General features: G+C 44.9%; 11 protein-coding genes across 15 annotated transcripts; 6 read left to right on the top strand and 5 right to left on the bottom strand.

The window, feature by feature from the left end:
- The first annotated feature begins 42 nt into the window (after positions 1 to 42).
- Positions 43 to 1,150, top strand: LOC108129751 (mitochondrial pyruvate carrier 2). The gene is made up of 3 exons (XM_017247976.3): positions 43 to 402; positions 458 to 498; positions 823 to 1,150. The coding sequence occupies exons 1-3, from the start codon at positions 258 to 260 to the stop codon at positions 1,090 to 1,092; spliced, it is 456 nt and encodes a 151-aa protein (XP_017103465.2). The 5' UTR covers positions 43 to 257; the 3' UTR covers positions 1,093 to 1,150.
- A 611-nt stretch (positions 1,151 to 1,761) lies between these two features.
- LOC108129749 (U6 snRNA phosphodiesterase 1) lies at positions 1,762 to 2,704 on the top strand. 3 transcript variants are annotated; one of them, XM_017247974.3, is made up of 3 exons: positions 1,762 to 1,918; positions 1,968 to 2,297; positions 2,353 to 2,704. In XM_017247974.3, exons 1-3 carry the CDS (start codon positions 1,827 to 1,829, stop codon positions 2,687 to 2,689), a joined length of 759 nt encoding a protein of 252 aa, XP_017103463.2. In that variant the 5' UTR covers positions 1,762 to 1,826; the 3' UTR covers positions 2,690 to 2,704. The 3 variants fall into 3 exon arrangements, with proteins under 3 accessions (XP_017103463.2, XP_070137534.1, XP_070137535.1); XM_070281433.1 differs by having other exon boundaries at positions 1,800 to 1,918; positions 1,985 to 2,297; XM_070281434.1 differs by having other exon boundaries at positions 1,808 to 1,918; positions 1,988 to 2,297.
- Positions 2,705 to 2,813: 109 nt separating this feature from the next.
- Positions 2,814 to 5,539, bottom strand: LOC108129747 (dynein regulatory complex protein 11). The gene is made up of 5 exons (XM_017247972.2): positions 5,311 to 5,539; positions 4,241 to 5,241; positions 3,279 to 4,187; positions 3,048 to 3,218; positions 2,814 to 2,988 (listed from the first exon to the last, which is right to left on the bottom strand). Exons 1-5 carry the CDS (start codon positions 5,536 to 5,538, stop codon positions 2,814 to 2,816), a joined length of 2,484 nt encoding a protein of 827 aa, XP_017103461.2. The 5' UTR covers position 5,539.
- Positions 5,540 to 6,012: 473 nt separating this feature from the next.
- Vps45 (vacuolar protein sorting 45) lies at positions 6,013 to 8,038 on the bottom strand. The gene is made up of 3 exons (XM_017247973.3): positions 7,766 to 8,038; positions 7,510 to 7,708; positions 6,013 to 7,448 (listed from the first exon to the last, which is right to left on the bottom strand). Exons 1-3 carry the CDS (start codon positions 7,856 to 7,858, stop codon positions 6,016 to 6,018), a joined length of 1,725 nt encoding a protein of 574 aa, XP_017103462.2. The 5' UTR covers positions 7,859 to 8,038; the 3' UTR covers positions 6,013 to 6,015.
- Positions 8,039 to 8,158: 120 nt separating this feature from the next.
- LOC108129963 (metaxin-1 homolog) lies at positions 8,159 to 10,293 on the top strand. Of its 2 annotated transcripts, none has more exons than XM_017248281.3 (5): positions 8,159 to 8,392; positions 8,489 to 8,635; positions 8,755 to 9,033; positions 9,206 to 9,601; positions 9,667 to 10,293. In XM_017248281.3, the coding sequence occupies exons 1-5, from the start codon at positions 8,306 to 8,308 to the stop codon at positions 9,706 to 9,708; spliced, it is 951 nt and encodes a 316-aa protein (XP_017103770.2). In that variant the 5' UTR covers positions 8,159 to 8,305; the 3' UTR covers positions 9,709 to 10,293. The 2 variants fall into 2 exon arrangements, with proteins under 2 accessions (XP_017103770.2, XP_017103769.2); XM_017248280.3 differs by having other exon boundaries at positions 8,160 to 8,392; positions 9,781 to 10,293.
- On the bottom strand, positions 10,289 to 12,018 carry MBD-like (methyl-CpG-binding domain protein 2). Of its 2 annotated transcripts, XM_017248278.3 has the most exons (3): positions 11,761 to 12,018; positions 11,200 to 11,532; positions 10,289 to 10,908 (listed from the first exon to the last, which is right to left on the bottom strand). In XM_017248278.3, the coding sequence occupies exons 1-3, from the start codon at positions 11,928 to 11,930 to the stop codon at positions 10,419 to 10,421; spliced, it is 993 nt and encodes a 330-aa protein (XP_017103767.2). In that variant the 5' UTR covers positions 11,931 to 12,018; the 3' UTR covers positions 10,289 to 10,418. The 2 variants fall into 2 exon arrangements, with proteins under 2 accessions (XP_017103767.2, XP_017103768.1); XM_017248279.3 differs by lacking the exon at positions 11,200 to 11,532 and having other exon boundaries at positions 11,761 to 12,016.
- A 207-nt stretch (positions 12,019 to 12,225) lies between these two features.
- On the top strand, positions 12,226 to 14,088 carry AP-1mu (adaptor protein complex 1, mu subunit). Its single transcript, XM_017248036.3, has 3 exons — positions 12,226 to 12,302; positions 12,374 to 13,367; positions 13,430 to 14,088. Exons 2-3 carry the CDS (start codon positions 12,546 to 12,548, stop codon positions 13,886 to 13,888), a joined length of 1,281 nt encoding a protein of 426 aa, XP_017103525.1. The 5' UTR covers positions 12,226 to 12,302; positions 12,374 to 12,545; the 3' UTR covers positions 13,889 to 14,088.
- Positions 13,990 to 15,951, bottom strand: BckdhA (Branched chain keto acid dehydrogenase E1 subunit alpha). The gene is made up of 4 exons (XM_017248035.3): positions 15,808 to 15,951; positions 15,219 to 15,753; positions 14,994 to 15,159; positions 13,990 to 14,935 (listed from the first exon to the last, which is right to left on the bottom strand). Exons 1-4 carry the CDS (start codon positions 15,874 to 15,876, stop codon positions 14,386 to 14,388), a joined length of 1,320 nt encoding a protein of 439 aa, XP_017103524.2. The 5' UTR covers positions 15,877 to 15,951; the 3' UTR covers positions 13,990 to 14,385.
- A 253-nt stretch (positions 15,952 to 16,204) lies between these two features.
- Positions 16,205 to 17,847, top strand: LOC108129792 (probable tRNA (uracil-O(2)-)-methyltransferase). The gene is made up of 2 exons (XM_017248034.3): positions 16,205 to 16,490; positions 16,553 to 17,847. The coding sequence occupies exons 1-2, from the start codon at positions 16,229 to 16,231 to the stop codon at positions 17,845 to 17,847; spliced, it is 1,557 nt and encodes a 518-aa protein (XP_017103523.2). The 5' UTR covers positions 16,205 to 16,228.
- RnpS1 (RNA-binding protein S1) lies at positions 17,835 to 19,460 on the bottom strand. The gene is made up of 3 exons (XM_017248037.3): positions 19,302 to 19,460; positions 19,065 to 19,238; positions 17,835 to 18,904 (listed from the first exon to the last, which is right to left on the bottom strand). Coding segments are annotated over exons 1-3 (1,131 nt in total). The 5' UTR covers positions 19,304 to 19,460; the 3' UTR covers positions 17,835 to 17,949.
- A 986-nt stretch (positions 19,461 to 20,446) lies between these two features.
- Positions 20,447 to 26,177, top strand: sqz (squeeze). The gene is made up of 3 exons (XM_017248354.3): positions 20,447 to 21,050; positions 23,565 to 24,096; positions 24,189 to 26,177. The coding sequence occupies exons 2-3, from the start codon at positions 23,749 to 23,751 to the stop codon at positions 25,431 to 25,433; spliced, it is 1,593 nt and encodes a 530-aa protein (XP_017103843.2). The 5' UTR covers positions 20,447 to 21,050; positions 23,565 to 23,748; the 3' UTR covers positions 25,434 to 26,177.
- The last annotated feature ends 424 nt before the right edge of the window (positions 26,178 to 26,601 follow it).

Genomic DNA, 26,601 nt, shown 5'->3' with positions numbered 1-26,601 from the left:
ATAGTGCTAGTGATAACAGAGCTAAACCTCCAATGCGAGAGCAGGAAAGCTCAGTCGTCAGTGGAAGCTTCAATGGAGCTGTCGTGCCTCAGATCGTACTAGCTCCATTTTCCTAGACTAGACGACAACTAGACAGTTATCGCATCCAAATCATTCATCAAACACTTGATTGGAGATAGCTTTGATTAATTTTTATAGCAGATTCATCAAGGACTCAAGTTTTAATTAGTAATCAGGAGAGCTAAGTTTAGGGAAGAATGTCGACCGGACCTTCCACTCCCGCTTCCAAGGCACTGCCTTCCACCGGAAAAGGACTTACCTCTAAGGCCTACAATGGCCTGATTGGAGCCTGTGATAAATTCGTGCCCGCCAAGTTTCGGCCCTTATGGATGCATCCAGCAGGTAAGGGATCTACATAACGTTCTTGATACAATATTTTTAATATTTTCCTTTCCAGGACCTAAAACCATATTCTTCTGGGCACCTCTCGTCAAATGGGTGAGTTGGGAGGATTGTGACATAATTCTGAATTGTGAGCGTCCTCCGCTTATGTTCATTATCAGCGAGCTGATAAACAAATCTGTGGGCAAGCTGCTAAACCAAGCGTATATTGTGTTTTTATTATTTGTTTATTTCCCGGAGTATAGTAGCGATTCGCGATAAATATGTATGTGTCCGTATCTGGATTTGGTTTAGTGGCATGTGCGAACATTCTGATAACTAAATGAGATGGCATTTTTTGCAACACGCCACAAAACTTTCCAATCAAGGGGATCCACCTTACTAATCTCCCTTATCCTCAAATCTTTTTTTCTTCCATAGAGTCTCGTTATTGCCGGTCTTAGTGATCTAACGCGTCCTGCGGACAAGATTTCGCCCAACGGATGCTTGGCTCTGGGAGCAACGAATCTTATTTGGACGCGATATGCCTTAGTGATTATTCCAAAGAATTACAGTCTATTCGCTGTAAACCTTTTCGTGAGTCTGACGCAGCTCTTTCAACTGGGACGCGCCTACAACTACAAGTGGGAGCAGTCCAAATTGGAGAAGGCCAAGGACCAGGAGCAGCCATCTGTGGAAGCTAGTCTTTAATTTAAATAGTAAATGTTTTAAAACCTTTGTGTGGAAAATAAACAAAAATTAACCTATTTTTTATGATACATTGGTCAAAATAAGGCTTGCGGATGCTTAAAACGGTGACGAGTTTTAATCTCGTCGGGTTATTCGTTTTTTTGATTGCTTAAATACCGTTTTTTGATTTTTCGAATTTTTTCCAAGGGGTAATCCCATAAAATAGTTGGTATTCCTAAATTCCCCACTTTTGCTCCTTCCGATGACCAAAGCTCTGCCAAATTGTGTCCGATCAAAAAATAAAGTACCATATTGTAATCAGCGAACACAGATGCGACTTTCCTCATTCAAAACATTGCCTAAATACCGTATTAAAATTTTTCGAACTTTTCCCATGGGGTTCCCCATGAAATTGTGGGTTTTTCTAGTTTTCCCACTTTTGCTCCTTCCGATGACCATAGCTCTATCAATTTTCGTCCGATCAGGAAATAAAATACCATTTTGTAATCAGCGCACCCAGAAGCGACTTTCCTCATTCTAAACATTGCTTAAATATCGTTTTTAAAATTTTCAAATTTTTCCAAGGGGTTCCCCCTAAAATAATAATAAACAATCTTTTAAAAACATCAGCTGTTGTGTCCTACGGAAGCAAATATGGAAGCATTCGGTCACACTTCAAATACAATTTCTTAATAAAAATCGCGCGTTTATCTAGTTTACTTCGAATATAAAGTAGAATCCTTAAATATATTCAAATGGCTCTTGTGGACTACGTAGAAAGCAGCTCTTCCGCCTCCGAAGGCGAGGACCCCTTAAGCAACACCTCACCAGCCGTCTCACAGAAAAGGTAATGTAGTTTTTGGGAATCCTCCGAATTTCTACATTTTAATGTGAAGATTTGCTCTGCCCACAGCAGAAACGCTTCTGGGCTGCAAAAAACCCAAGCCGGAAGAGGTAGTTGATGATCCTGCCCAGCATGGTGGACGCATCCGTAGTTTTAAGCACGAACGAGGCAACTGGGCCACCTACATCTATGTGCCGGCTGGGGCTTGTGAGGAGCAGCTGGAGGATTTCCAAGCCGAAGCTATGGCCAAATTAGCTCCCGAAGTCGAGTTGACAGCCAACGAGTCCTTGCATCTCAGTCTAAGCCGGACTGTAGTGCTTCAATACCATCAGATTGAAGAGTTCTCAAGATCACTAAAGACTGCTCTTCACAGCTGCACTGGGTGAGTTTGGTTGAACTTCATGAGCCGAGTTCTTTTTATAAAAAGGCTATTTTAGCTTCTCAGCCAGTTTGCAGGGTCTTCGGATATACACGAACGATGAGGGCACTAGAACTTTTGTTGCCGCCCAACTAGACGCGGCCTTTACAGAGAAGACGACCAAGCTCCTCAAGCCCATCGACTCAGTGATGCTGGAATACAGGTTGCCTCCATTCTATGACCCGCCATCGTTCCACGTTAGTCTGCTTTGGTGCGTGGGCGACCAAACAAAAGTTCTTACCGAAAAGTTAGATGAACTGCAACAGTTGCTTGCGAATCAGGAAACACTACCACTTGCTGTCACTGAAGTTCATTTGAAGTGTGGCAATAAGGACTTTTCCTATTCATTAAAATAGACTGATATTAACTATGATGTTCAGATTTTTTAATACAATTTTTATTGAATGAAGCCTTTAAAATGTTGAATTGGAATAATGAATAGTTATTCATGTTTAAATACAAAGTCCGTTAAAATATCCTTTAGTTTTGTCCTTTCTTTTTATTTCCATTGCCCTGCTTAGCCGCCTGGGCCTGTTCCTCTATGAGACGCTCCTCCTCCAATTCCAGAAACCGTTGACGACGGCGACCCAGAGGTGTCTTGGACCACCAGGACTCAAAAGCCTCCTCTTCTTCGCGATAGACAGGATCTCGAGAGCTGTTATTGGATTAAAATCTGAAGCAGTGCACTAGGGTGACTTAAAACCACCCACTTACCACAAGACATTTATAAGTTCGGCATTGGTCAGGGGCTGAGTGCGCAATTGCAATTTCCGCTTGCAGGTCATCACCTCCCTAATACAAGCATCAATAGATCCAATAGTATAACCATCGGAAATTTTGGCCATGACACTTGTGTCCAGATTGGAGATACCACCAGAATATTGGCTAAAATTGTTAAACGGGAATATAAAAAAAATCCTTTTAAAATGTCAAGATAGTTCTTACTGAAGCAAAGATTTCCAAGCATGCGACATGGCTCCGTAATCCGGACGTGGAATATAAATGAATCGATTGTAGACCGACTGCAGGAGCTTCTGGTCAGCTTCCCACGGCAGATTTGAGGTTCCCACAAAAATAACGCGATCTTCTGGTGCAATATTCTTTATAAGCTTGGGCAAATCCTTTTTTAGTCGCTTGGGATCTGTTCTGTCAGTCTTTGGAATCTTTTTCATGAACGGACGCTCTGCATCTCCCATGTAAATGACCGCGGGCTGAAGCAACCTGGACACCTTGAGCACCAGATGAATAAGCATTATAAGGCCTGATTTTCCCGGATATTTTCCGACGATATTTGCCGGAGTCAAATCGAAAAGCACAGCTCCAACCTCCGTGCAAATGGCGTGCAAAAGAGCCTTCTTTCCGGATCCCTTGGGCCCGGCGAGCAAGACAGATCGAATGAGCGGTGTGCAGTTGTGAATGGCTTCAGAGCCGAGTGGTAGAATGCAGTATTCCGTGAGGATCTGCCGGATGTCGCCAGGAGATGGATTCGTTCCATTTCTGGCAGTCAGGGCCTTATCACCAAGAAACTGCTTAAGCTTCAGTTCAGGATACTTTCTGATAATTCCGTTTGTGACCAGCTCCTCGTAGAGCGACTCGGTAGTGCGGTCTGGAGTTAGATCCTTCTCCTTCTTCTTTTTGCTCTTCTTGCCAGAGCGGCGAGTCTTCTTGCTGCTCTTCTTTACTTTCTTACCAACAGCCGTTTGCAGGAGCTCGATCTCCTGCCGCATAACATCATCGACGGCGCGCCGGAACTCTAGCTCCACCTCCTGGTACTTGTCGCTGTATATCATATCCTCGTAAGCTGCCTGGCTCAGCACGCCAGTCTCGTCCTTGTCCCGCCAGGTGTCGTTAAAACTAAAAACATATAATATTATAAATATATCACCTCCATGAACTCATTAACTTACAGATCGATCTCCGCACGGATGTCTGGCAGGCAGACTGACTGTGCCGGTTGAAAGCTCATATCTTCTTCCTGGTTTTCGTTAACATTGAGATCACCGCTACGCGCCGGTGACTTGGATTTATCCTTGGTCTTACGCGACTCCTTAGAGGATCTTGCCGACGATCGGCTGTGCTCGCTCTCGGTGCCCGGCCGGCTGAAAATATGCAAGGATCCCCCTTGGTCCTCAGACGGGAAGTCTGGCAGCTTGCCAGTTTTATCGTAGCAGTCCTTTACCCAGCCTCGTATCTCGTCAGCGATGTCCTCCTTCATGCTGGCGCCATGCTTGGTCCGGATCTCCTCCTGAACCACCCGCTGCCGTTCTTCAAACTGCTCCCCGTAGAGAGCCTGTGCCTGGTAGCGCTTCTCATTGTGCTGTAACTTCTCCAACTTTTCTGCCCGCTCCTTGAGTACAGCCGGCGGTGGCGGCAGCATGCCGATCAAGATCATCTCCTCCATTTTGCGTCGTCGTGTGATGCGGCGGGCTGTGTGACCTCGCCACATCTTCTGGATCTTCATGGCAGCCAGAAGCCCAGAGTCGCTGCGTTCCTTTTCACTCCGTTCCTCGGACTTGCCTTTCTCCTTGAGGATTCGGATTTCCTTCATGAAATGAGCCCGCAAGCGTCCTTGTCGGGCTCTCTCATGCATCTGAAGCATCCGAATGGCTTCGATTTCTGTGGTGATTGTCTCCTCCATTTCGTTCTCTTCCAGCCAGCCAAGTTTAAAGAGAATCTCCTGCATAGTTTTCTTTCGGAACTCTAGTTCCTGTTGCCTCTCTCGCAGGAAATAACGTGGAACCCGCAACTCCGTATCCATGGGCGTGAGCCGCAACCGCTCCACGACGTCGTCATTATAACTAAACTCCATTAGGTCAATGTTCACCAGATCGTGCTTCAGCTCAACCACACGTCCCAGACAAGCGTCTAGCAGTTTTCGCACCAACTGGCGCTTCTGTGGCTGAATCATCTGTGGAAAATAAACAATTTCGAAGGAATTCAGCATCCTCTATGGACCATACTATGTGGTACATCTTACGTTGTCATAAACATCCTCCAGACGATTGCTTAGGCAGATGTAGCGGAGATAGAACTCGTAGAGACTGGCTTGCAGCAGGGCCTTGGCATCTGCATCGGCGGCCACAGAACCCAAAGTGGCCACTGTCGTGTCCAACTCCTGATGCTGCCTTTCGTAGTCGATAGTTGAGAGCAGCTCGCACTCATGTTGGGCAGTGTGCCAGATGTCGTTGAAATACGTACTGGACATGGCTAACCTTAATCCGGTAATGGACTAACTCTTCTTTTTAAAACTGTTTGTTTTATGTTTCCAGGTGGAAACGCAGTTGCTAGGCAGGTTGTTTTTCTTAGAGGAAAGTCCTTCCAAAAACAAATACATTTCTTAAGATTTTTAATGGATTTTATAGTTTATAATATAATACATTTTATAATCATTATTTGCATCGAAGTCTCCTCGATATACACCCACAAGTAGTACATGGAATAATCTTAAAAATATAGCCCAATGGCTTACATGGAGAATAGTTAATGGAATAGGCTAAAATATCGCAATTCTTGTTTGGTTAAATGGTTTCCTGGGTATATTTGATTTAAGAGCAAATACTTGTTCATTGTTTGCCTAAAATTGCGAGCAAAGTCGTTTGATATAAGGAATCACACAAATTAAGACGTAGATAATAAATAGTTAACAATATTAGTTATGTTATATGTGCAATTAGGTGTCGTTTTATATATTGTCTGTGGAACAGTACTTTATCATTGATTTGGTATGTTTGAATTGGATACCATTTGTAGAAGCCAGGACCTCGTTGATAAAGCTTTCCGAATTGTGTATTGTTGTGCCTCCGAGGATGACCCTGTAACCAGCATTGTTAAGCTGGTGAACGGATAGCGCTTCCTCATAGGTGGCACCGCCAATAATAAAGACAACCACCTCCTGAGGCGGTCTTCGGAATGGCACTAGCTCTGAATTGATAGCTGGAAATTGAGGATCGAGCTCTCTACCCTTGAAAACATCCTCCAAAGTCTCCTTCAATAGAGGAGTATGTTGGGTAAAGACGTTCTCCACACCCTTCAGGCCCTTGATTAGATTACGGGTCAGTTTTACGGCATCAGTTATTCGCACCATATTGAAAAGATCTCCCTGCCGCACATGGGTGCCAGCATATTCAACAAGGGCTGGAATTACAGCAGCCCGACCGCCTCGTGACTTAATAATCTGCAGCAGACCAGAGGTATCGCAGTTGGCGTGGCGTTCGTATCGCAACGCGTAGAGAGCTACGAGTTTAAGGGAGTCCTCGATGGAAATGCGCTCGTCGGCAATCAACTTCTTTATACGCTGCAGCTGAGCTGAATGCTCCGCCTTGCAAGCGATTTCCTGCTCCAGTTCGGAAACTTCGAATAGGTTTCGCTTATTACTCAGTCCCGAAAGTTCGCCTATCACGCAAAGATGTTTCTGCACTGTGCCGGACATTTTCTTGAACTGCGGGTACGATTCGATGAAGTTCTTCATATCGGCGATGCTCTCAACCTTCTTATGATCGTTGGCTTTGCGCTGAAACTCTTCCATTAGCTGCTTGATAGTCGATCCTATCTCACCGTAGTTGGAGTACATGTTGTTGCCGTAGAACTCATCCTGGTCGCCGGACAAGACTAGTTCCTTAAAGTCCTTGGGGACATTGGGTCTGTCAGAGAGATCTACACGGTTGTTGTTTATGTGCAAAAGCTCATGGACCATAGCCTGATATGTCCATTGGTGCAGTAGCGGCGTGACAGGGTCATCTCTTCGATCGAGTACTAACAGCAGTGGTGGGGCAGCTCCATCTATGTTGGAGCGGAAATCAAAAAGGCTCGATTCTTTGGTAATTTGCTCGTAGATCTGTTTGGCCAGAAGCTGGGCAGCCTGGGAGCCGGCTCGGTAACGAATTACCGGGTTCAGCTTTAAGGACAACAACACTGCAGTTATTCCTTGCATGCTGCGTGATAGGGCGTCAGGAAGCCAGTTAAGATTGGCCATGCAGCATGGTAGGTTGAGGGAGAACAGATTCGGATTAACACAGAGATAGTCCGCATACAGCTCTTTAACCTCTCGCACCGATTCCGATTCATCGCACTCTGCTAAATACTTTATATCCGTGCGGGGTATGATGTTGGTGAAATCTGGAAAACAGTTTTATTCTGGATTAGCCTTTTATAAATAAATATTTATGGTTTAACTCACATATGTAGTAGGCACTATACTTGGGATTCCGCAGTTCGTTGGCCAGGAGTTGAATGTTCTGCTTCGTGGGTCGGATAAATACGATGCACTTTAGGTACTTCAGCCGTTCGTTGGACCTCCCGGAATCGAGACGCTCAAACAGGTACACCTCCCGCTGCAGCATGTCCGACTGGCTAAATGCCATTGAAATGATACTCGTCTAAAAATCGGATATTGAATACGGATGGAATTATACCATATGGTCTGTGGCACTTACCGTCTCCTTGTCCAGCAGGATTATCTTCATGCCTGGCCCAGACTCGGAGCACATTTTATCAATGTACAGCTTTATTCCGCTAATTAGATTCATTGTTTGGCTAGCTAATTTAGGGCGAAAATCGAATGAAAATATTTTTTTCGCAAACAGATGTTCTGGAGATGGGCACTTTTCGATATTTTAGTGATAACAGCGATAAGCACCTGTGGAAGCTTAAATGCGGGCGTTTTTTTATAAAATCTAATAGCTGTTTTTAAATTTAGTTTGATTATTAAAAAAAATGTTTCAACTAGTTTAATTTAAAAATATAGAGCTCCTTGGCACATTCAAAATATTCGCGTTTCCAACGACTACCAAAAAGGAAAACGCGTTAGGAAATTTAGAGATACAGGGTGCCTAGGAATTATCAGTCAAAAGCACAGAAAGCAGCCACAAATTCTGGCATATATTTTTGGATTCAAATTTTGATGGGTACCATGCAGGTGCTTTGCTAAGAACCCGTATAACACAAGAGTAGAAAAGAGCCAAGAAGACGACCCAATGGAGATGCAACTGGGCGCCATGCTGCATGTGTACAAGGGCGAGTGGGGACTGCCGTCCATTGACTTTGAATGTTTACGTGCCTTGGTGAGTTCCGTTGCATCACACAAATCGGCAGCACGCCGTCTTCCTATTATCGCTATCTCTAAATAAAACCAACTCATCCTTTTCGCCGTGCCACAGTGCCTGCTCAGATTCACCAGATGTCCCATGGAAGTTCAGACCAGTTCCAATCCGTTGCGCTCGGGAGCCGGCAAGTTACCCTACCTACAGATTGGCAACGACAAGTTTGCGGGCTACAGGCAGATCAAGCGTGTGCTGGATCGCGAGGTGAGTGCCGAAAGTCGGCAACGGATAACAAAAAACAAAAACAGCGAAAACAATGCCGGGTGAACAAACTGTGTGCCTATTAATAGCTAATACGAACCACTCGTTCAATCCTCTTCCAGGGCTACCCGATTGATGCGCACTTGAGCACCAAACAAAAGCATTTGTCCACCGCCTACGCGAATTGGGTATTCACCAATCTGCATGCGTACTACCACTACTTCCTGTATGGAGAGCCTCACAACTTCGACACCACAACACGCAGCCTTTATGCTAAGCGCACGCCATTCCCCTTCAACTTCTATTATCCATCGTCCTACCAAAAGGAGGCCTGCGATGTGGTCCAGGTGATGGCCGGCTTCGATGTCAACGACAAGATAGACAAGCACGAAGGGGACTACGTAAGTGCAGGGAAACAATGGAGCATATCTTATCAATTTTTGAACCTTTTATTTCCCAATCCGTATTGTAAATTACGTTATTGGTTATTAGTCATTTTAATCATTTATTTCGCAATAGGAAATTAAGATTACTACTATTGAAATATGTTTAATACTTTATTTTGTTATTCAGCTCGTTGGCAATGCCAAAAAGTGCGTGAATCTGCTATCCCGCAAGCTTGGACGCAAGGTCTGGTTCTTTGGGGACACCTACAGCGAGTTCGATGCCATTGTGTACAGTTACCTGGCTATTATCTTCAAGATCACACTGCCCAATAATCCACTGCAGAACCACATCAAGGGCTGCCAGAACCTAGTTAACTTCATCAACCGCATTACCAAGGACATATTCCGAGACGAGGGCTATAGCTCCATCAAGCTCACAAAGACACCGAGCGGCACGGAGGCGAATTTGACGCCCTCGGAGCGCAAGTTCCTGGAATCCGAATTCAACACCAAAGTCGTGGCCGGAGTCGGTGCGGTGGCAGCCATGGCGGCGTTTGCGGCATGGCGAGGAATATACAACCAGGTGGGTGTCACTGTTTGGGTAATGTACAGACCTGACCCCCTAACTTCCTGAAATTTATTCGTTAGTTTTGGGTGAAAGTCTTCATTTGGCTCCAGACACTCTTGTAGAAATTGCATCCTGCCCAAGCAAAATTCACAGTTCACTACATTTGCAAATTCCGATTGCTTCATCCCTTGCAGCTAACGACGCGCTCCTCAACGGACTACGATGGCATAGACTACGAGGATGATGAGCTGGAGGAGGGCTTGGACTAATCGTACCTCTACACAACGATGTCTATGTGTATCTATAGAGTTTACATTTTAAAATATAAAGGGGAGAAGCACAAATCTGTCCAAAGTTAGAACGTTAAAATATGCATTAGATTGGGTCTATTTTTGTGGCAGAGAGAGTGGCAGAAGTGGCAGGAATTCTCCCATAATATTGGTCCAACATAAAATGTTGATGAAAAGCTTTTACAATTTTGTTACTTCCATTCCAAAGATTTCCCCATTGGATGCATTTACCATCCTAAAAAGCGACCCCTTCTAATATACATATGTGGTATATGAATTCTAGTTCCAAAACAGTTTTAAAATTGTGCAAAATAGCATTTGGACTTGGAGTCTGTAATAAAGAGAGCCATCTCGCTCTGGACGAGGAAAGGATTTTTGAATTGTCTTGATCTCTAATAAAAACCAATGTCACTTGGAGTCGCTTGGGTTTATTACACACTAGACTTATGATTACATTTCGAATAGGGGGTCAATACGATAAATAGAGATGTTAGAGTCTACAATGGAATTGGTAGCTTAAGGGGTGGCGTCCGCCGACACACTCATGTCTTGAGTGCATCCTGTAACTTCCGTCGCGCCACGCTGACCCGATCTTCCTGCTTCCGAATATCATCCTCGGATATGATCACCGCATGCATGAGCGGCTGTTCGGGATTCATGAACGCCATGGCGTTTTTGGTTAACTCGGCCTTGGTCGAACTTTGGCCGTGGACGCCAGCATTCAGAATGTGCAGAGCTGTGGCCACAGACTGGAGGACGGTCTGTTCGTTGACATTGGGGCCAACGGTGCGTATGGTCTTGGGCAGTGAAATGTCATCGAGCTCTTCCCCATTGTCGTGGCAGGCGCGCAGGCGTTCCAGTCTCTTTTCCCAAAATAGCTGCTTTGGCTTTTCCTGAGTGCCGTGTTTGGCATCGTGTTTTGCCTTTCCAGGATCCTGTTCGTGGTTGCGGATCGCCGTTACCGGCTGCTTAAAAATCGAGGCAGTCTGTCGAATAGGTGGCACCAGGGAGACATCTGTACGTAATGCTCGACTGAAAGTGATTCAAAATAATTGGTCATTAATAAGGCACTCCTTAAGAACTCACAAAACACACTGAACAGCACACAAAATAAAAACAAAGTGGAAAGAAACATGCATATGAAACAAAACACAGCTCAGGTGGCACAGAGCTACAGCGATTAAGAAGCCAATTGGTGGTTTTTGGATTTTCAGATTTCGTTTTCTTTTCCGGCTGTAGACCTTGCGTCCTGGACGTTGACTACGAAAACAAGACAGGACACGCTTGCATGCAAGAGCCAAGTGCTCCTCCACTTGGCTCTACCTGAGTTCAAGCTGTTGCTGCTGGCGGGGATTGCCGGCGGTCGTGGCAGCAACCGTTGGATTTGTTGTTGCTGCTGCTGCTGGCGTAGCTGCGACTGCGGCACCTGTTCCTGGTCCTTGGCCTAGTTGCGAACGGGCATACTTTCGCTTCAGTGCAGGTCCACTGCTACCGCTTCCATTGCCTCCAGTCAGAGGCATTGGCATGGCACTGCAGCGGTACAACGAGATGGAGGGCGAGGGCAGTGGGCGCTGCTCCACCTTGCCGACTGAAAAGTCAAGATTTCCAGTGTCCAGTCCCTCGCCACGCTTGCTCTCGGCCCTCTTGCCTGTGGGACTGTGGCGGAAAAGACACGGCGATGGAAAAGAATAGTGGACCGTGTGCAAGTGTATGTGTGTGTGTATACATAGTTTATGTTGTGTGGCAGTTATGTGAATGTAATAACAGAAAGGCAGTGAAAGTGATTAATCGTATGTCCGATTCCATGGCGTGCAGTGATCTATACATTGGGGTCAGACCCCAGAAAGTCTGGGAATTCGCCTCCTTATCCCGCATCCTCTTTACCTGTAGTAGAAAACATCCACCTTGTTGTTGTTGTTGCTGCTGCTGTTGCTTGTGATGCTGGCGTTATTATTAGCGCTGTTGGCCGACTTGCGGACATCGTCGCGTTGCCATCCTTTGGGCAGGACATCAACGCGTTTGCGTTCAATTGTTACGCTGGGGTTCATTTGCATGCTCGCCAAAGTAAATAATTAAAATATTCTCAAAGCAGCGTCTAGAGAGAAGCAGTATGACCTTAGATGGGAAAACGGAATTTAACCATTAATCCAGGGCTACCAAGAAAATTTTTCGGCAGAAGTTGCAGGTTAAAAAAATCATTAAAACCTATAATTTTTATAATATATATATTAATAATGATTAACAAAATAGGAGCTGGTTTATTAATAATTCGCATAGGATTTAATAAATTAATTACACCTCAAAGTATACTTTGCATTAATAACTGCTTCGGTCACATTTCCCCACCAATTCGTTGCTCAACACTGGATTGCAATCGATAGCTGCAGGTCTATGCAAGAAGAAGAATAAGCAGCAGAAAAGGCGACGTAAGAAATTTTCAAGTTTTCAATAACACTTTCCTGGCCATTAATACGAGAAAACTATGTAAAACGAACAGCCGGACACCCGCCGCGCCTCAGACACCTCGCCACAGTCGCTGCCCGCGAACAAGAACGCCTGCTAGATTGCCGTTCAATCAGAATTCAAAGCCCTAATTCGCACCAACTAACAACTTCACATCTGGGACAAGTGGCAGCTGCTGGGCGAGCTAAACCTCCACCTCCACTATCATGTCTTCTTCAGCCATTTTCGTGCTGGACGTGAAGGGCAAGGTGTTGATATCGCGCAACTACCGTGGCGACAACATCGACATGGCCGTCATCGACAAGTTTATGCCACTGCTAATGGAGCGGGAGGAGGAGGGCCTGATCACCCCAATCCTGCAGACGGCGGAGACAACGTTCGCCTACATTAAAACCAATAACCTTTACATCGTTTCGACAACACCACGGAACAAGAACGTTAACATCGCCCTCGTGTTCGTATTCTTGCACAAGATCGCCCAAGTTTTTGTAGAGTATTTTAAGGAGCTGGAGGAGGAATCCATTAGGGACAACTTTGTGATCATTTACGAACTGCTTGATGAGCTTCTGGACTTTGGGTATCCGCAGACAACCGATTCAAAGATCTTGCAAGAGTACATCACACAGGAAGGCCACAAACTGGAACTGCAGCCACGCATTCCTGTAGCAGTGACTAACGCGGTGTCTTGGCGCTCCGAGGGCATTAAATACCGCAAGAACGAGGTCTTTCTTGACGTAATTGAGTCGGTAAACTTGCTGGCCAATGCCAACGGAAATGTTCTTCGAAGCGAAATTGTGGGAGCTATAAAAATGCGCGTTTATCTCTCTGGCATGCCCGAGTTGCGCCTAGGTCTCAATGACAAAGTCTTGTTCGAGAGCACGGGGCGAGGTAAATCCAAGTCCGTAGAGCTCGAGGATGTCAAGTTCCATCAGTGTGTACGCTTGTCTCGCTTTGAGAACGATAGGACGATCTCGTTCATTCCCCCGGACGGTGAATTCGAGCTAATGTCGTACCGCCTTAATACGCACGTGAGTATAATATCTATATATATATATATATAGCACGATCTAAATCACCCTCTTATTGGCAGGTAAAACCCCTTATATGGATTGAGTCGGTAATAGAAAGACATGCTCACTCTCGGGTGGAGTACATGATAAAGGCAAAGTCACAGTTTAAGCGGCGATCGACGGCCAATAACGTCGAGATCGTTATCCCAGTACCTGCTGACGCTGACTCACCGAAATTTAAGACGACCATCGGCAGCTGCAAGTACGCGCCAGAACAGAACGCGATCATCTGGACGATCAAGTCGTTCCCAGGCGGCAAGGAATACTTAATGCGTGCCCACTTCGGTTTACCGAGCGTGGAGAGTGAGGACAATACAGAGGGCAAGCCCCCTATCCAGGTGCGCTTCGAAATTCCGTACTTCACCACGTCAGGAATCCAAGTGCGATATTTGAAAATTATCGAGAAGAGCGGATACCAGGCACTGCCATGGGTGCGGTATATCACGCAGAACGGCGACTACCAGTTGCGCACCAACTAAGCTTCAGAGCCCCCTACCGCAGCATCATTCCAGCCAAGCTTCAGCGAGGGGCACCTGTAACAGGCAGCTTCTCCTACCCCTGCGTTTTGTTTTGCGATGCATTGCGTTAAGTCAAAAGTATATTTGTATTTTGTATTGTTTCAGTATATGTATATTGTATGTAAATCAAAGCTAATAAATTTTAACACCTTTTCATAACACCTGCACCGGAGTGGGTCAATTTTACCAGAGTGGTAAAAGAAGTACATATTAAAATCCATCCATAGACCATGAAAAACAATCAATTTAACTATTAAACAATTATTGTATAAAGACACGGTTTTGATTCATTTCCGGTAACATAAAATTGACCCACCCACGCGGCACAGGTGAGTCATAACAAACGGGTTGGACCCACACAGAACTGCTTGACTTTTGCTTAATCATAATAAATGCACTTTCGATCGAGTCTCTCGGTTTGATTTCTGAGTTACTAGCTTCCTTTGGCCACGATGGAATTACTGCTTAAAGTCCTTCAATGGGTAATGCTCTTTGTGCGCCTCAAGATGCTTCTCCAGCTCCTTTTGCTGTTCTATTAGGTGCTCCGGCATCTCGGCGTAGACACCTTCGAACATCTCCCTCCAGTTGGGCTTCAGCTTCTTCTCGGATACGGCGATCTGCTTTAAAACCTTCTTACGGACGTCCTTAATGAATGCAGTTTCCTCTGCCTCATCGAACCAGCCTTTGTGCACCATGTAGCGCTTCAGCTTAGAAATGGGATTGTCCGTAGAGTTCCATACTTCAATCTCCTCACTAGTTCGGTAGGCTGTGCTGTCATCTGAGGTAGAGTGGTGACCCACACGGTAAGCCAGAGCCTCGAAAACCACAGGCTTGTTCTCCTTCAATACATATTCACGGGCCAACTTCATGGCATTGTAAACGGCAAACACATCGGTTCCATCCACTCTTATGGTGGCAATTCCATAACCCATAGGACCTCGCCCAGCGATACCATCGCCTTTATATTGCTCGTGAGATGGTGTGGAAATAGCGAAGCCATTATTTCGGCTGAAAAGAAAGATATTAATAAATAAATTTCTCCAAGACCTAAAAGAGAACAACGCACCAGAAGAGGATCACTGGACAACCCAAGGTAGCGGCAAAGTTAAAGGCTGCATGAGCGTCTCCTTCGGACGCAGCTCCTTCGCCAAAGTAGCAGACCACACATGCATCATTACCCTTCTTCATTTTCATTGCATAGGCAGCTCCTACGGCCTGGGGCATTTGGGTGGCTATAAATTCAATAAGGATTTGTGAAGGCCACAAAGAAATGGTTAACGCATCAACTTACATAGCGGGCTAGAGATGGTGACAAAGTTAAGCTCCCGGGATCCATAGTGGACGGGCATCTGCTTGCCACGACCCAGGTCGTCAACGTTTCCGTAGCATTGATCGATGAACTGGTCGATTCGGAAACCACGCCACACCAACACGCCAGCTTCTCTGTACTGTCCATAGATGAGATCCCGCATTTCCAAGGCTGCAGCACTGCCAATATGTGAAGCTTCCTCTCCAAAATTGGTCATGTAGAATGAGATCCTGCCCTGACGTTGCGATTCGTAAAGGATCTTGTCCATGGTGTTCAGCAGCAGCATGTCCCGGAACATTTTCTCAACCACCTCGCGACTCAGTTGGGGATCCTGGGTCTCGTCCGCAATGAATCCGTCCCGATCCATCACCCGGTAAATGGGGATCGGGGCATAGTCTTCTGGTAGGTTTAGCTTCAGCTGGCTAACGAAAGGGGCTTTTGCTCCGGGGAAGTTGGCGTAGTCGTTCGCTGGATCGGAACTATATTGTCGCGATGATGTGGGCAAAGCTCCTACAACCTGGCATGAAACTTGGAGTCAATAACGCCTTTACTAGAAAATTCTATTACTGACCGTTCTGAGGTGCTGATGCTGCCTCCCCAGGGCGCCCAACATTGGGATCGTTTTCTGTAGGAACGACATGCTATAATAATGTTATTCTAAGCTAGTAAATGCAGGTAAGATGTTGTAAATTCAGCTGCGTGTTTCAGCTGATTACGCAACTGATACAGGTGATCGATAGACTTATCGATCTTTATGAAATGGCGCCAAATTTAAATGTATGCATCTTTGATAAAATATTTTTCTTTCTAAAATAAATCAGGTGGGGAAAAATGTATTAAATAAAACAACTTAAATGACAAAGTTGAAGAAAAATAACTATAATAATAAAGTTAAGAATAATATATGAATATAAATTAAAAGCACCTCCAAACATCTATCGATAAACACATCACGAAGTTTGTTTACAAATCCACCTTGTTGTTCAGCCACCATGTCGTTGGAGGAATCGCAATTTTGGCAAGGTGTTGGAATATTAATCAAAAACTACCATGCTTTGAATAAAAAGATCTTTGGAGTGGTGATAACTGCCGTTGAAAAGCTGCAGGACAGCCATCTGTGCGAATCCAGCGAAGAGGAACTGACGAGATGCCTGAAAGAAGACCCAAACAAACGTACCTGCGAAGGATTTAAGTTAGGATTCAAGCTACTGCCAAAGAAATTACCTGACAACATATTGGGCACTGGAACTGTAGGTGCGAAAATATTACTTAAGTTTAATTCCCATATTTAATAAATAAAATCTATTTTATTACAGACTTTGTGAATCGCAACTACAAGTGCGAGTTTGCCAGCAACATCATCGAAGACTTCCATGTCCGTTTTGTAGACGGACAACTCCTACTAGGCGGCTGCGAGAAGAACCCAAACTGGCTGGAGTTTGTCCTGAAACCAAAGCTTCTAAACTGGTCCCAATCCAAACAAGAAGAGTCAAAAGTCAAGTCCTTGAGTTTGGTAAACGAGGAGCAGTACAATGACCTTTACAAGAAGCTGAAGGAAAAACATTCCCAGCGTTTGCTTCAATACTGGAAAAGAGCACAAGAATCAACGGATCCCTTAAAGTTTATTTACGAGGACTTGGCTATCGCGGCTTACCTTATTACTCTGTGGAGTCACACGCAATCTGAACCACAGGCTTTTGCCGATCTAGGTTGTGGCAACGGACTACTGGTTCATGTTTTAAATGCCGAGGGCTACAAAGGTTATGGCTACGACATCAGGAAACGGAAGCTGTGGTCCCTCTATCCAGAAGACACCAAAAATAGCCTGTTGGAAAAGACGGTGGAGCCCAACAACTTCCGCTTAGACTTTCCCGAAATCGACTGGCTAATCGGGAACCACTCGGATGAACTGTCACCCTGGCTGCCTGTGCTTGCCGGTCGTTTCAATAGCAACTTCTTTCTCCTGCCCTGCTGCCCATTTGAGCTGTCGGGAGCCAAGTTTCAGAGGCGCAACACCAGCATAAGTGCCTACCAGGACTTCTTCCACTACGTCAAAAAGGTGACCCAAGAGTGCGGCTTTGAGGTCCTTGAAGACCGCTTAAAAATTCCCAGCACCAAGCGACTGGCTGTGATTGGATTGAAAAAAAGTAAGACGAGAAGCAGTCAAGAGCTGGAGTGCTACGTCCAGGAAGAACTAAGGAAATATAACACTGGGGAATCGGAAGTGAAGCTGCGTGGGAAGGAGGAACTGGTTCGGAATTGTACGCAAATACAGAGAACTATCATTGACGCACTGGTGCTGAAAATCTTTCAGCAGCTGCTGGCTTCTAAAGATGACCTGTGGTCAGGTCGCCTGCCCATGAAAGACATCGCCCAGAGCCTTACCAAAGACGATCTTAAGAACATCAAATCCGAGTGTGGAGGCATCAAAACACTGCTGCGGAACAAGCATGAGGTATTTGAGTTTTGTGGCGGAGACCTCGTAGGGATTCGCCGGCCCAAGCCACCGACTGCTCCCCAGCTTACAAAACGGAAGCGGGAATGCTTTTTCAAACTCCACCATCCACTATCCTGTCCCCTCTCCGACTCAGAATGCTCTTTTATACACTGAAAAAGTTGTATGTGGTTTATTGTTTGGATTATAATATGTTGTAAACTGAATTTCAATATCATGACTCGTCGGCCCATTGTACAAAGTGGATGTCAAACAATTCTAGCGGGAACTGTCGGAGCTGTTGCTGCGGCGCCGGCGACGAATCGGTGAACGAGATCGACGGCGAGGAGAACGTCGGCCGCGCGGAGGCGATGGGCGCCTTCCGCCACCACCACCACCGCGATTGTTGAAACGATTGAAAGGCGGAGGTGAGCGCCAGCGGTTGCCTTGAGGACGGCGCATTGGGGGCGAGGGTCGGCGCATGGGCGGGCGCTGCTTGGGGATGATGACAGGCGAGACGGTAATCTCCTGCCCATCAATTTGTCCGCCATCCATGTGTTTCATGGCCGACTCGCAGTCGTCAGATGTCGAGTACTCCACGTAAGCCATGCCACGTCCAAAGTTCGGGTGGTTTCGGTCAGTTGGGAACTCCACGGTCTTCACCTCCCCGAAGCTGCTGAATATCTCAAACACATGGTCCTTGGTCACATTGCGAGTAAGTCTCCCGACATGAATGCGCACTGGTTTTGGGGTGGGGGACCTAGTACGAGTGCGAGATCGCGAGCGGGTGCGTTCTCTTCGCTTGGGAGGCGGCGTTCTTTCTCCAGAGCCTCGTCCGCGACGACGTGGTGATCGTGAGCGACTAGCCGAGCGTGAACGCTCTCGTTTAAGGTTGTTATTTTCGACTAATGGCCTGTCGTTGGACCCTGCTCGGCGAACGCGATCTCTGGAGCGACTGCGCCGATCGCGATCCCGCTCTGGCTCCTTGCGAACCTTGCTGGCAGGACGGGGCGACTTTGAGGTCCGCCTTGGCGAACGAGACCGAGACCGTGTACTGGGCTTAGCCTTTTCCTTATCCTTGGCGCCACTTGCGCCGCCTCCGCGCCGACGGTTCTTCTCGCTGCGATCAGAGTCGCTGGATGAGCTTGAAGAAGAACTCGAAGAGTCACTGGAGCTGCTCGAGCTTGAGCGGGAACTTCCAGAACTGCTACGTGACGAGCTGCTATCGGATGAGCTAGACAAAAATTAAATATAAATTAGCATTTCAAATAATGACCAAGCGAGCCCATTTTGTGGGACATGTTAGGGTTAAGGGTAACAAAATAGGGTTAAGATATACAGCATTTTTTATATAAAACCCATGCATCCAATACGATTTGGTGCCGGTTTCTTACCTGCGGCTGGAGTCGCTACTAGATGATGCAGAGCCCCGACGTTTACGTTCGCGGTCCCTACGCGAGGAACTGGATGCCGATTTTCCGTCTTTTTCTTTAGTGTCCTTATCTTTGTTATCCTTCTCCTTCTTTTCTCTCACCTCACCGTCGCCGGCGGGACTCTGGGCACGCGCCCTGTTTGCGAGAGAAAATTGTATCGTTTCATTTGGTATAAAATAATTGTGTGCCTTTACTTACATTTCTTGATTAAGAACACGATTTCTGTCAAGCGATTATAGAAGCCTCCTTACCGAAGAGCTTGTTTAATTAATATATTTCTTTTTTCAGCCTCACGGAGTCAAGTTTTAGGTAGCGTTTTCGGTAGGGATGTGTGGTCCGCCACTTTTGTACCTATCGCATGGTACCAGGGCTGACGAAGAAACGAAAACTATCGATATGTGGTACATTTTTTTTTTAAATAAATAATTTAAAATCATTTCTCATAAAAAATGTATCGAATATATTAAAAATGTTTAACATTTCTGTTTTCTTAATATTATTTTCTAATTGGAAGTTTCTAATTTTGTTTTAAATGTATGATGGATGAGTATCTTCTACTTGGTACTCATATACTGATAGAAAGAGTAAATTTTAAATTTTGGAAATCTTTTTAATTAAAATGATAAAATAAAAAATCATTTTATGATAAAATTAATTAGTCAATTTATAAATAAATGCTAAGAAGATATTTTTACTGTTTCAAAAGAATAAATTTTATAAAGCTTTCAAGCGGTAGCAAAGATTAAAGTGCTTCAGACAAGGAATAGTTAATTTAAGCCGACTTTTAAAATTCAGCAAATATATTCGCATACAATCTGGACATGAATATAAAAAATACAATTTCATTTTATAACTTATAAAGGAATAAAAGTTGCATCATAAAACCGCTCTTTAAATACATAAAATTTTAATTTATTTCTTTACAAAAATACATAGGAATCTCAACACGATTGAAATCGAAAGGGTCAAAGACACCCGGAAGGATTCTTAGGGGAAGGACTCCGGGAGAGTAGGATGCCTTTTATTCGCTGTTCTCGCCAACATTTGGCCCAATTAAATTCGGTTTTAAATAAAAAAGTAGGATGGCCGAAAAAAATCAGAGGCGCCAGAATAAAAAAAACCGGAATTGACAAAAGAGAACGCATCCGAAGAGAGCAACTAATGCACATACATAAAAAATGTAAGCCGAAGAGAGCCGAAAGTACATACATAAAAAACATAAACAAGTATTTTTTATATTCCGAAGAGTGAAGAGAGCAAAAAAGCCGAAGAGTGTTCGGGCAGCGCTGCCGACGGCGGAGGCAGGCCGTGGTTTAAAAGCATCAACAACTGAATAATTTTTTTTTTCGGTAAAAAAACTTCGGCCGGAGAGGACACGACCGAGCAAACATTCCGGCTGTTTTTATTCCGCTGCTGGTTTTTGCTTTTTTCTGCTGCTCGTCGACGTAAACAACCGAAGTCCGCACAACGTGCTCGTTGTAATTGCAATTAATCGCCGTTCGCCGAAATAAAATTGACAAAAAAAGGGCAACCCAGTGCAGAAATAAAGTAAAAAAAAAAAACCAGACCGAAACTACGGATGTGCGCGTTGGTGTGGGTGTATATTTTTGGCGTGCGCGGCCATTTTTTCTTGTTTTAATTCTGTGGGAGCGAAAGAGACGCCAAACCGCAAAGAAAAACTACGCAAATCCGCACTAAAATTCGCGCTAAATTGTGGAAAATAAATCAATCGCCGAGGGCACCGAAAAAACAAACAATCGGTCCTCAAATAAAGTGCCAAACTACACACAATTTCTCTAAGTGAAACACACCTACAGACCCCCTCAACACCCGCTTCCACCCACAAATCAGTTGGAGAACACGTGCTCGCTGAATATTAATTTAAAACTGGCCACTAAATTGGGCCAAAGCTCCTAGCAGAGACACACGGAAGGGACTGTAATATCGGTTAGTATTTACTTCTCAACCCACATTTTGTTTATTTACTTTACTTATTGGACAAACACTGGGAATGTTTGTTTCTTCCCACGCACAGTGGTCATATGTTAGTGCAATTGTGCAAAAATATAATTAGATATGGGGATCTTATGTTGAAAAAAAACCTTTAATAATTCGTAATTTAAATTCATGGCATTATAAAATATTATTTAGTAGTCCTTTTTTCAGTCAATTATTATTTATTGTTTCATAATTACTATCAACCTATCACAATTCGAGTAAAAACTTAAAAATAAAATAAGATCTTTTCAATAAGAAGCCTTGGATCATATTGGAAAAAGAAATGTAAAGAAAATCTTGATGATCTTTTCCCAAAATCACTTTTTTAAATATAAAGTTATAAATAAAAAAAAAACATTTTAAAAATAACATTGAAATTAATGTAACAATTTTTTTTTTCGTGGTGAAATTACCTAATTTTGTTTGATTATTTTACAAAATTTCAATATAATTATCATGTAATCATTTTAGTAATTTAAAATCACACCTTATGCCCCACAGTGCCTTTGCAAAGTTACATATTCGCACCAGATTCTGTAATCTATTTCATTGAAATCCTTCACTATTATACATTTTAAACCCAATTGTAAACAACATGACATAGTATATTCTCTATATAATGAGAGAATATATTGTAAAACATTTAAATTACAATTATTTGGACTTTCGTTGGTCGCTCATTTGACTTTTAATGTTCGCTCCCCATTCATTCGTTTTTTTTTTCATGTATTTTTGTATGTCGTCGTGTCTTTTTTTTATCTTCCTTCTTTTTGTATTCAAAATATTCGCTGTTTTTTCGCACACGTTGAGCGAGTAGAAAAAAAAGAGTGTTTGTTTATGTTGCTCTCTTGCTCGCTCTTTTGTTCTCTCTTTTTTTATTCAGCTGCTTGCGCTCAATTAATTTTCGTTTTTTGTTGCTTGTATGTGTGTGTATGTTGGTTTTTTTTGTGTATACTATTTTATATGATTTTTTTTTTTTGTGGGGCCTGCCCGATTGCTTTATTTTTTCCCCCCATTTGCATTATCAGGTTGATTGGCCGATTTTCCGTGTTGCTGTAGTTCTGTAGTTACACGACTCCCGCGACTTGGTTTTACAGCACTTTCGCTGAAACAAGCTTTTTTTTGGTTTTTTTGCAATTGTTCCGTTTCGCCAACAAACAATTGTTTGTTGCCCCATCTCGCTCTAAATGTGCGCAACAAGCGAAATGTGCGTCCTTTTTTTTTTATATTTACAATACCCTGCCCCTACAATTTATTCCTGTTTTTATGCTATTCAATTGTCCAACAACGTCGGTAACAACAACAACAGGCAGAAACCGGTTATTTTGACCAAAGCCAGCAAAAACACAATTCCAAAAAAAAAAATCCGAATTTACTTCTGACGTCAACGCCCACCCGACCAAAAGGTCGTAATCAAATTTGCGTCCCAACATTCCGGTTTATTTATTTAAACTGTTTATTTTATTTATTAATAATAATAGATTTTATAATCTATGATAAAAAATAATCCCCGGTTTCTAAATAAAATATAATTATAAATAATTGGCATGGTATTAGAGATATAGAGTATAGAAGTCTTAATAAAAGATAACTACTTTTGATATATTGCCTTTCAAAATAAAATAACATTTCACAAGTTAGCGAAATAATCTATTAAAGAAATGAATGAAGAGTACATACATACATACATTCTTATCTTAAGCTCATAAAACCTTTATTAAAACTTTACTTACTTTCAAGCTTAAACTCCATTTATTTATGTATTTAAATGTTTTACCTTATAAGACTAAAATGTAGGCCTTGTAACAGCATTGACCCGCTAGAAGGTTTGGTGCATCACCGCCCTAAAATGTTCCAGAGATGTTGCTGCAGCTGCCTGGCAGTGCAATTGCATTCAGTTCTCGAGGTTGTTGACACGTTCCGTTGGCGCCCCTGACTTTTTTTTTTTCGCCAGTAGGCACCCACTTTTTTCAACCCGCCCCGGCACCATCGCCACTGACAGGCACCACCAGTAACCGCGATTTCGGTTCTTCAAGCAAAACGATTTCGTTTCGCTTTTCCATCTTGTTGTCACCAACAATTTCAGGCCGCAAGCGCCTTTTTTGTTTATCTTGTGATTTTTTTCGTTGACTATTTGTTTTTTGCTCGGCATTGTTATTAATTCTTTTGGCTTTTTGCTATTTGCGCTATACTGGCAGCTTTTTTTACTGGGTTGCTGCTGCTGCTGCTGCACTGTCACTGGGCACTGGGCTTTGAGGCTTTTGTTCAGAATGCAGCACGTTTTAATTCACAAACAATTAATTAATTCATGCACATTTAATGTTAATGTGCAGAAATTAATGTACCAGCAGCGGGGCAGGGAGCGGCAGAGAGCAGAGGGTGAAACCAAAAGTAGTTTAAGCACTTGTGCCGACGGGGCACAATTTTTCGAACTGAAGAATTACAATATTTCTGTATTTTCAGCACAAAGCTTCAAGCCGAATTGTGTAAGTCAGCCAGGCGGCCCGTTGAGTGTCGACTTCCCGTCGACGACTTCATTCCACTAGCAGTTGTTGGCCAGCTCAGCTCGCTGACCACGCCCCCCAAGCTGGACGCTCGCACAATCCCCTACCGCCCGCTGACCCTTGGCGGCCACCAGCCGCCGCTTATGGCCGAACTGCCGACGGCGCCAAACGGCGTCCCCAGCGGCGACTACCTGCACCGATCCATCGACCAGCTGAGATCCCTGGGCCACCTGACCACGGCTCAACTAGTTCACGACTACAAGCCCTTTAACATTAGCGAATTTCGTCAGAATGTGGCCGAGCGCCTGGACTACTCTCTGAAGAATGGATTGCAGCAGCAGCAACAACAGCAAATGGTAATGGAGCAGCAGCAACATCCCGACCAGCAACAACAGCATCTGCATCACCAACAGCAGCAGCAGCAGCAACTAAAGACAAGCTACAGTGCCCCCAACTCGCCGCCAACTCCACACGAGCAGCAGGAGCAAAAGGTGAGTCTCTTAACCCACTTTACTCCAATGTCTATGGAGATTGGATGTTATAGTCTTAAACTGAAACCATTGCCATATCTTCCTATTTCCAGTACGATCCTAGTCGATCGCCGGCGCGACAACAGATGAGCAGTGCCAGTGGAAGTGGCAGCAACGGATCCTCGCCAGAGGAGGAGTCCCGTCGGGGCGATGGCGAGCAGACGAAGCCCTACAAGTGTGCCTCCTGTAACAAGTCGTTTGCCAACTCTTCATACCTGTCGCAGCATACGCGAATCCACCTGGGAATCAAGCCGTACCGATGCGAGATCTGTCAACGCAAGTTCACGCAACTGTCGCACCTCCAGCAGCATATCCGGACTCACACGGGCGACAAGCCCTATAAATGCCGACACGCCGGCTGTCCGAAGGCCTTCTCCCAGCTTTCCAATCTGCAATCGCACTCGCGATGCCACCAAACGGATAAGCCGTTCAAGTGCAACTCATGCTACAAGTGTTTCGGCGACGAAATGACCCTGCTGGAACACATACCCAAGCACAAGGACTCCAAGCACCTGAAGACGCACATCTGTAACCTGTGCGGGAAGTCGTACACGCAGGAGACGTACCTGCAAAAGCATCTGCAGAAGCACGCCGAGAAAGCGGAGAAGCAACAGCACAGGAACACCGCCCCGGTGGCTGCTGCCGCCCATCAACAGCATGTCCCTGCGGGCGGAATCGGCCTGAACCTGCAGCGCCAGGCGATGAACGACGCCAATGCCGCCTACTGGGCCAAAATGGGAGCCGATAGTGCGGCTGCCTCGCTGGCGGAGGCCATTCAGCAGCAGCTCCCGCAGGCGAATGGTCAACCGTATGGTAACTTCGCCTCCCTGCAACAGCCACACCATATACCAGCTACGCAGGAGCTAATGCAGCATCATCAGCGATTGGCCGATACCCCGGGCCATTCGCACAGTCCGCACGAGGAGGCCACGGGAGAGGATCTCGTCTTGCGGCAATCGACACCACAACATCACCTCCAGCAACAGCAGCAGCAGGCGCAGCAGCAACAAGCTCAGCCGGGGCCTGGATCATCGGCGTTTACGCCGCTCACAGCTTCGGTTGCCCATCCGCCGCCGCCACACCTGCAACAGCATCGGGCACCGCCGGCGGCCACTGCCGCTTACCTCTATCAGCAGAATGCAGCAGCTGCGGCCGCTGCCTTTCCCACGCAGCTCATTTCGCTGCACCAGATCCGCAACTATGCCCACCAGCCAGGAGCGGCGGGCCTCATCGCTGGCGATCACCTCCCCCTGGGCCTGAGCGCCGTCAACGCCGCCGCCAAAGAGAAGGCGCAATAGTACAGGCCTGGGCGAGGCCACAAGAGGCACCATCGATGACATTAGCCTTAGGTCAGCGTTTGAACTGGGTTGCGTTCGAAGAAGTGGATGAAAAGTACAAACGAGTTTGTGCATTAACCTGTTCTTAAGCTTTGAAGACAATTCACTTGAAACACTCGATTTAGAGATATGTTAGTCTAAGTAATTAGGAAGTTGGAAGCGGCTGAGAGGCTGGGATTGCTGCTGGTCTCCGCCCGAAACCCTTCAAAACCATCCATATCTGTATACGAATCATCATCACTGCCCGAAGTTCAAGGTCCAACAGCAATCCTTCAGCTTCTCTCCCCTTCCAACACCCAACTTGAAGTATAGTTGTGTGGGTCAACTCAGGTTTTCTATACGATATAGTTAATTATTTATTTCTAAAACTCCCCTTTTAATATCCTTGAGCAATATCGAGCTAAAACTCTGACCTATTTGAACGGAAACCGAGCTCAAATAGATCACAGTTTTGGCATCCACCTAGGGGCCGTACAAAGTACGGCGGTAGTCCTGCGGATTTTAGATTGTACATAAGTGTATGTATTTCTGTGCTGTAAATGTAATCGTATTGTCCTAGATATAGGTACCCTAGATCCTACCTAATTTATCAACTAACTAGTGCCGTAAGGACATTTTCTACGTGTGTTAGGCAACCTAAAAAGTGAATTAATTTGCAAATGTAAAATTTAAAAAAAAAATAAAAATTTGAAATTATTTATAAAACATCCCGAAGATTGTATTAAATCATTAAAGTTTTGTAGTCGACCGCAAGACTTTAATTTGCATCTGGGACTGGGAAATGCAACGATCCAGAAAAATGCAACCTAATCCGCTTAGCATCATCCTCGAGGAGAAGAGAGGAGGTTCTTTGTGCCCGAGGCGACATAAGAGATTTATGTTCACCCCAAATAATCCGAGTAGCCACTGCTGCTGGGAAATGTCGGGGACCGGGTACCGATCCGATCGAGACTTATCTCCAAATTTCTCTCACTGGCAGCTGTCGCTTGGGCTTGAGACGTAGCCCAGAGTCGCAGTCCTAGGGAGTAAGATCTCAACCTGAAGCTACTTTCCCCGGCTCGCAGTGCTTGACTACGCTCGGTTGGCGAATAATGATTGATGACTGGACTGAGAAATGAAATTTTCGGCT

The sequence above is a fragment of the Drosophila bipectinata genome, chromosome 3R, assembly GCF_030179905.1.
Source record: "Drosophila bipectinata strain 14024-0381.07 chromosome 3R, DbipHiC1v2, whole genome shotgun sequence".
In the NCBI taxonomy this organism is placed as follows: domain Eukaryota; kingdom Metazoa; phylum Arthropoda; class Insecta; order Diptera; family Drosophilidae; genus Drosophila; species Drosophila bipectinata.
This window is presented reverse-complemented; position numbering and strand designations above follow the sequence as displayed.

Coding starts and splice junctions, on each gene's coding strand:
- LOC108129792 (XM_017248034.3), top strand. CDS start 16,229: ATGTCGTTGGAGGAATCGCAATTTTGGCAAGGTGTTGGAATATTAATC. Junction 16,491..16,552: donor ATTGGGCACTGGAACTGTAG/GTGCGAAAATAT, acceptor ATTTTATTACAG/ACTTTGTGAATCGCAACTAC.
- LOC108129963 (XM_017248280.3), top strand. CDS start 8,306: ATGGAGATGCAACTGGGCGCCATGCTGCATGTGTACAAGGGCGAGTGG. Junction 8,393..8,488: donor TTGAATGTTTACGTGCCTTG/GTGAGTTCCGTT, acceptor GCCGTGCCACAG/TGCCTGCTCAGATTCACCAG. Junction 8,636..8,754: donor AGCGTGTGCTGGATCGCGAG/GTGAGTGCCGAA, acceptor ATCCTCTTCCAG/GGCTACCCGATTGATGCGCA.
- MBD-like (XM_017248278.3), bottom strand. CDS start 11,930: ATGCAAATGAACCCCAGCGTAACAATTGAACGCAAACGCGTTGATGTC. Junction 11,533..11,760: donor GTGGATGTTTTCTACTACAG/GTAAAGAGGATG, acceptor TTTCCGCCACAG/TCCCACAGGCAAGAGGGCCG. Junction 10,909..11,199: donor CAGCAACAGCTTGAACTCAG/GTAGAGCCAAGT, acceptor AATCACTTTCAG/TCGAGCATTACGTACAGATG.
- Vps45 (XM_017247973.3), bottom strand. CDS start 7,858: ATGAATCTAATTAGCGGAATAAAGCTGTACATTGATAAAATGTGCTCC. Junction 7,709..7,765: donor TCCTGCTGGACAAGGAGACG/GTAAGTGCCACA, acceptor TCCGATTTTTAG/ACGAGTATCATTTCAATGGC. Junction 7,449..7,509: donor GTATAGTGCCTACTACATAT/GTGAGTTAAACC, acceptor ACTGTTTTCCAG/ATTTCACCAACATCATACCC.
- BckdhA (XM_017248035.3), bottom strand. CDS start 15,876: ATGTCGTTCCTACAGAAAACGATCCCAATGTTGGGCGCCCTGGGGAGG. Junction 15,754..15,807: donor AGCATCAGCACCTCAGAACG/GTCAGTAATAGA, acceptor GTTTCATGCCAG/GTTGTAGGAGCTTTGCCCAC. Junction 15,160..15,218: donor CACCATCTCTAGCCCGCTAT/GTAAGTTGATGC, acceptor TTGAATTTATAG/CCACCCAAATGCCCCAGGCC.
- AP-1mu (XM_017248036.3), top strand. CDS start 12,546: ATGTCTTCTTCAGCCATTTTCGTGCTGGACGTGAAGGGCAAGGTGTTG. Junction 13,368..13,429: donor CGTACCGCCTTAATACGCAC/GTGAGTATAATA, acceptor TCTTATTGGCAG/GTAAAACCCCTTATATGGAT.
- RnpS1 (XM_017248037.3), bottom strand. Junction 18,905..19,064: donor AGTAGCGACTCCAGCCGCAG/GTAAGAAACCGG, acceptor ATTTTTGTCTAG/CTCATCCGATAGCAGCTCGT.
- LOC108129749 (XM_017247974.3), top strand. CDS start 1,827: ATGGCTCTTGTGGACTACGTAGAAAGCAGCTCTTCCGCCTCCGAAGGC. Junction 1,919..1,967: donor CCAGCCGTCTCACAGAAAAG/GTAATGTAGTTT, acceptor TTTAATGTGAAG/ATTTGCTCTGCCCACAGCAG. Junction 2,298..2,352: donor GCTCTTCACAGCTGCACTGG/GTGAGTTTGGTT, acceptor AGGCTATTTTAG/CTTCTCAGCCAGTTTGCAGG.
- LOC108129751 (XM_017247976.3), top strand. CDS start 258: ATGTCGACCGGACCTTCCACTCCCGCTTCCAAGGCACTGCCTTCCACC. Junction 403..457: donor CTTATGGATGCATCCAGCAG/GTAAGGGATCTA, acceptor TTTCCTTTCCAG/GACCTAAAACCATATTCTTC. Junction 499..822: donor GGGCACCTCTCGTCAAATGG/GTGAGTTGGGAG, acceptor TTTCTTCCATAG/AGTCTCGTTATTGCCGGTCT.
- LOC108129747 (XM_017247972.2), bottom strand. CDS start 5,538: ATGTCCAGTACGTATTTCAACGACATCTGGCACACTGCCCAACATGAG. Junction 5,242..5,310: donor TGGAGGATGTTTATGACAAC/GTAAGATGTACC, acceptor TATTTTCCACAG/ATGATTCAGCCACAGAAGCG. Junction 2,989..3,047: donor GAACTTATAAATGTCTTGTG/GTAAGTGGGTGG, acceptor ATCCAATAACAG/CTCTCGAGATCCTGTCTATC.
- sqz (XM_017248354.3), top strand. CDS start 23,749: ATGGCCGAACTGCCGACGGCGCCAAACGGCGTCCCCAGCGGCGACTAC. Junction 24,097..24,188: donor ACGAGCAGCAGGAGCAAAAG/GTGAGTCTCTTA, acceptor TCCTATTTCCAG/TACGATCCTAGTCGATCGCC.